The 5,544-nt window shown below is 34.0% G+C and overlaps 1 protein-coding gene and 1 long non-coding RNA gene across 2 annotated transcripts; one reads left to right on the top strand and one right to left on the bottom strand.

The window, feature by feature from the left end:
• Positions 1–697: 697 nt before the first annotated feature.
• LOC107903832 (pentatricopeptide repeat-containing protein At1g79080, chloroplastic) lies at positions 698–3,152 on the top strand. The gene is made up of 2 exons (XM_041092144.1): positions 698–959; positions 1,056–3,152. The coding sequence occupies exon 2, from the start codon at positions 1,107–1,109 to the stop codon at positions 2,811–2,813; it is 1,707 nt and encodes a 568-aa protein (XP_040948078.1). The 5' UTR covers positions 698–959; positions 1,056–1,106; the 3' UTR covers positions 2,814–3,152.
• Positions 3,153–3,445: 293 nt separating this feature from the next.
• Positions 3,446–4,858, bottom strand: LOC107903833 (uncharacterized). Its single transcript, XR_001685974.1, has 2 exons — positions 4,688–4,858; positions 3,446–3,811 (listed from the first exon to the last, which is right to left on the bottom strand). It is a non-coding gene; the product is annotated as an uncharacterized lncRNA (long non-coding RNA).
• Positions 4,859–5,544: the final 686 nt, after the last annotated feature.

Here is a 5,544-nt window from a genome sequence, read left to right as displayed (position 1 = left end):
ATTGGATAAAATTGTAATACTAGTTTTTTTTATTGATTAATTTTTTTAATTTTATTAGCTAATTTAAATTTTTAAAAAAATTGTTATTGATTTATTTGGATAAATTATAGAGTAATAGTTGGTGATTAGTGTTATAATTAATAATAGCTCTCTATGGGAACAATCTTTTTATACTACTTGTTACAATACTTAAACTTAGGTGTGTGATTGTCACACCCCAAATCTTTGAATTGTAAATTAGAGTATTTTGACGAAATGGGATTGGAATGGAACTTAGTGAACACGTTTATTACACATGTTTTTGGTATGGTTATAATTTTAGCCCTTTCTTACGAATAACTTCGCGGTTCTTTTGTCGTCGCGTGTTTTTTCACCTCGCATGTGGCGAGCCGCCTCTGTTGCTTTACAAGCTTGCCAGTTTGTGAGCTCGCTAATTAGAGAGTTCGTCAATCTGCAAGCTTGTTAGTTTGCGAGCTCATCAGTTTACCTTAACACCTCGCAATGTGTGACACATTTCAAGGCACGTGTTAAGCCTAAGGAAGGGAAATGTTTCACCGTGCTTGGCCAGCCCTCGATTATAAAAATGGTTAGTGAATTTGTGTGTATATCAACTCTGTTTGGTTAAAGAATATTTTAATCTAAATTTTTCTTCATTAAATACCTAAAAGTTAATATCACAACTCAATACCAAGAAGCTTGGCTTTAAAAAAGCATTAACATTGCGGGAAGTTCAGGAGAGTCAGCGCGTGGCTATCATACTAGTAAACAGCGCGTAGGTAGCTAAAAAAATTGTCCACCAGCTGCAGTTGGATAACGAGGGAAAGAGCAGTGGATGGCAATGGGCAGGCGACGAGGTGAGTCTCTGCCCTTGCCCTCTAGCCAAAGTAAAAGAAGCTCTCCTCACTGAAGAAAAGCCACCCAACAATCTTCATTTCAAAGCCCACTCCACCAAGTTATATGTATGTTCATCCTTCTTATTCTCTTCAGTTTCTCTTAGAAAATATTTGCTGAACTTAGATTCATCGCTTTCTGTTTTCCTTTTTACTCCTCAACAGGAATTGAATTACTCTTTCTGTCATACTTTTTTTTCTTTGTTTTTGTAATCCATGGCAACTTTAATCAACTCTATATCTTTTTTGACAAACCCGTCACCTGAAACGACAAGGAGACCATCTGGTTTCTTTTACCAAATCGCGAACCTTCATTATTTTTCACTCAGCAAGGGCTTTTCCAAGGTTTTAGCCACTACCCAGATCACAATTTCTCCTAAAGATTCTGTTTTTACTTTACCCAACTGGAAGACTGGGAAGAGTGACAGTAAAAGTAGGGAACTTAGGCTTAGCGATGCATATTTTCACATGGAATATATGGTGGGGAAGGGACAGAAGCCTGATGTAGTTCAAGCTACTCAGCTGTTGTATGATTTATGCAAGGTTAATAAGATGAAAAAGTCTATTAGAGTGATGGAGATGATGGTTGATTCTGGTATCATACCTGATGCAGCTTCGTATACATTCTTGGTGAATCATTTGTGCAAGCGAGGAAATGTTGGGCATGCAATGCAGTTAGTGGAAAAAATGGAGGCTCATGGTTATCCAACTAATACTGTTACTTATAACTCTTTAGTTAGAGGTCTTTGTATGCATGGAAACTTGAAGCAAAGCTTGCAGCTTTTGGATAGGTTAATACAAAAAGGACTAGTTCCCAATGAATTCACTTATTCTTTCTTGCTTGAAGCTGCTTATAAGGAAAAAGGTGTAAATGAAGCAACGAAGCTTTTGGATGAGATCATTGCCAAAGGTGGGAAGCCTAATTTGGTTAGTTACAATGTTTTGTTGACTGGGTTGTGCAAGGAAGGGAGGACTGATGAAGCTATTAGGTTCTTCAGAGATTTGCCTGCTAAAGGATTTAATCCAAATGTTGTGAGCTATAACATAGTGTTAAGGAATTTGTGTTACGAGGGCCGGTGGAAAGAAGCAAATGAGCTTTTGGCGGAGATGGATGGTGACGATCGTTCTCCTTCTGTAGTTACTTACAATATTTTGATTGGTTCTCTTGCCCTCCATGGCAGGACTTACCATGCTATGGATGTTTTAGATGAAATGATTAGAGGACGTTTTAAAGTCAGTGCTACAAGTTATAACCCGATAATCTCTCAACTTTGCCAAGAGGAGAAGGTGGATCTTGTGGTTAAGTGTCTAGACCAGATGATCTATAGACGTTGTAAACCTAATGAAGGAACATATAATGCTATTGCTGTGCTGTGTGAGCAGGGAATGGTGCAAGAGGCATTCTCCATATTTCAAAGCCTTGCGAGCAAACAAAGTTCCTCTCCGAATGATTTCTACAAGAGTGTAATTTCTAGTTTATGCAGAAAAGGGAACACATATCCAGCATTTCAGCTTTTATATGAAATGACCAAGTCTGGCTTCACTCCAGACTCGTACACTTATTCCTCACTAATCAGAGGATTGTGCTTGGAGGGAATGCTGCAAGCAGCAATGCAGATTTTCATGGTAATGGAAGAAAGTAACTTTAAGCCTGATGTTGACAATTTCAATGCCCTTATATTAGGATTCTGCAAATCCCACAGAACTGATCTCTCCTTGAAGGTTTTCGAGATGTTGATAGAGAAAGGCTATATGCCTAACGAGACAACGTATACCATACTTGTGGAAGGGATTGCTCATGAAGGACAAATGGAGCTGGCAGCACAAGTATTGAAGGAGTTGCATATGAGAGAAGTTGTTAGTCAACATGTTGTAGAAAGGCTTATAATGCAGTACAACCTTTCTGCCATTGATAACTTTTGATTTTCGGAGTGCGAAAACACATAGGAAAATGGAAGAAATCGAAAGATTATCGATCTGTGATTTTGATTCTGATCTGACTGTTAAATATGAATTTTGTTATCAAGAAATGGCTTTGAGATCATTTGGCAGTGGTTCGATCACTTGGAAGGTGGAATGAAGATGAATCTAGTTCAAGCACAAGGACTCAAATTTGTGGCACTTTTATTTGAATAAGCTAGTTACTGTTTTTGTTGTAAATCCTATATTACATGTAGAACACTTATAATTATGTATTAATGGCTGATATTACATTATTTATGATCCCCCTCTTCAACAAGCATCGAATAAAAGACTCATTTTAAAAACGGTTTTTTTTTTACTCATTATAATTTAATTTGAGATTATTGCCGATACAAAAAGATGTGAATTTCAATGCTTTCAAGTGTGTTTTATCCTCGATAAAACCCGCAAGGATAGTATCTCCTGGTCTTTTTACTCCATACCAAATAATTATGTTGGATTTGGATGGATGTAATGATAACCCAGATCGAATCGAGAACTGCTGACATACCTGATCTGATGACTATATAAAATCAAATAATAATCTAACCAGTCGAAGGCCATTTCAACAATCTCATAAATGCTAGAAGATATAAGGAAACAATCTATCTCGCATATTATAGGCCATATAAGAAGAACAAAAGTTTCAATTTCAAACATTTAGGATGTTAAGATAACTGCTTACACAGATCAAACCACAAAACCCCAACATAATATCTAATAGTACTAGACAAACAGCTCAAATAGTCTTAAAACTTTAACCTAGATTTAGAAGACAACAGATAAGGTTTCCTGAAAATACCCTTCAATCTTCACAACTTCAAGCAACATATGCAGGATAATTATGAAGACAAGGGATTGTCAGGGCAAAACTATTTCAGTCCAAGGCGCATCTACTTGGATCTCTGTCTCATCTTTCGGCGCTTCCTTTTCAGCCTCCTCATACGCTTCTTCTTCCACTGAAAAGCATAAGATAGTTGAGCATTTAGTTTCAAATCACTCCCTCACAAAATAATTCCAAAGTGTTACCATGTCCATTTTGTTCAAATAGCCAAGAAATAAATTAGGGTAAGCTAGAACAAGAATGTATATCAACCAGATAAAACTTTTTGTTCAAGGGAATTGAACAAAGTTATATTTGAATCACCAGAAGAGTCAAAATAATGCTCAAGGGAAGAATTTGCTCAAGATTTTTAGCTTGAATAGCATATCATATTACATTCATTTCCCCACCCCAAACTAGCACCAAAGCTAACAAATTAATTTTCCTCAATAGCATTTCATCTCAGTCACTTTGCAAGTTAACATCTAAAGGAAAGAGGAAAAAAGACTAAAAAGCTAACCAAAATATAAGCACTTTCCAAATTGATAACCCATATAGTTGCATGTTAACACATAATTCACTTACGCTTAAGGCTTCTCTCACCAGCTTTCCTCATTTTTCAGTCTCAACTCAATAATCTATCAAATTCACCCAGTTTCCTTTATTTTCTCTATTTACTTTACCACATTGATTACGATCGGTCAACTAAAAGGAAACATGGCTAAAACTGCAAAAGCAATTAAAACTAAAGAATTTGGATTAATCAGACAGTAATCAAATTTATCCTAGGCTCTATCATTCATTACAACCAATATCACAAATATTCCTGCCCTTCAATGCCGCTTTTTCCTTTTCGAAAACAGATCATACATCATAAAACCCCAAAGTTCTACGAAATAATGAGTAAAAACAAATTAATTTCTAAACGCAAAAGGGATTTATATATTTGAAGAAGAAAATAAGAATGAAGAATAAAAAAAATTCATGAAAATGAGAGATTAGAGGAAAGTACCTTGGCTCTCATCTTGGTTAGCGCTTTGTACTCGAATTTACAATAATCTCTTTAGAATGGTGACGTTGCGATTGAGAATTTCAAAGAGGAGAGCTTCTATTGATATTTAAAGGATTACGCTTCCCAAACCCTAGTTCGTTCGTGTGAACTATTTGTGTTCACGTGCGAGGGTTTTTTTCTTTCACAAACTAGATTTAATAAAATTTAATATTTTGAAATATTTATTTTTTTACATATGCTTAATAATTCAAAATAAAAACAATTCAATAAAAAACATGGAAAATAATAAATAGATAATAGCTGTAAAAAATATTTTCTATTTATTTTAATATTATATTTTCCATAAAAATTTTAGGTTTAAAATTTAATTTTGTTTAAAATAATATGAAATGTTTAAAATTTATGAAATAGTTAAAAATTAAGTATAAATTGTAGAATAAAATTTTAATAATTTAAAGTTTATATTTATCATACAATCTAATTATATGTAGTATTAAGTTTTAAGTAATATATCAAACCAACTTTGAAACTTAAATTTAATGCATTAATTTTTAATACTTAATTTTTTAGCACTTATTTTTTAGTACTTAATTTTTCAATTTATCAAATAACTATATTTGAAATAAACTCACTTTGGTAGGAATTAAATTTGGTGACAACTATAGTGAGAACTTTTAAAATGAAAACCATGAAAGCAAAAATGTTTTTAATCCTTAGATCAAAATGAATAAATCTAAACCTTAGATTTAGGGTTTAATCTACCTCACTAAAATAAAAAGTACGAGCAAAGACCCGATTTTCGTTGGTGTCAGAAAAGTTGATTTCAAGACAAAATTTTCTAAGTCAAGCTAACCCCA

This window comes from Gossypium hirsutum, chromosome D05, assembly GCF_007990345.1.
Source record: "Gossypium hirsutum isolate 1008001.06 chromosome D05, Gossypium_hirsutum_v2.1, whole genome shotgun sequence".
In the NCBI taxonomy this organism is placed as follows: domain Eukaryota; kingdom Viridiplantae; phylum Streptophyta; class Magnoliopsida; order Malvales; family Malvaceae; genus Gossypium; species Gossypium hirsutum.
The sequence above is the reverse complement of the archived record's forward strand: the minus strand, read 5'-3'. Positions and strand labels throughout refer to the sequence as shown.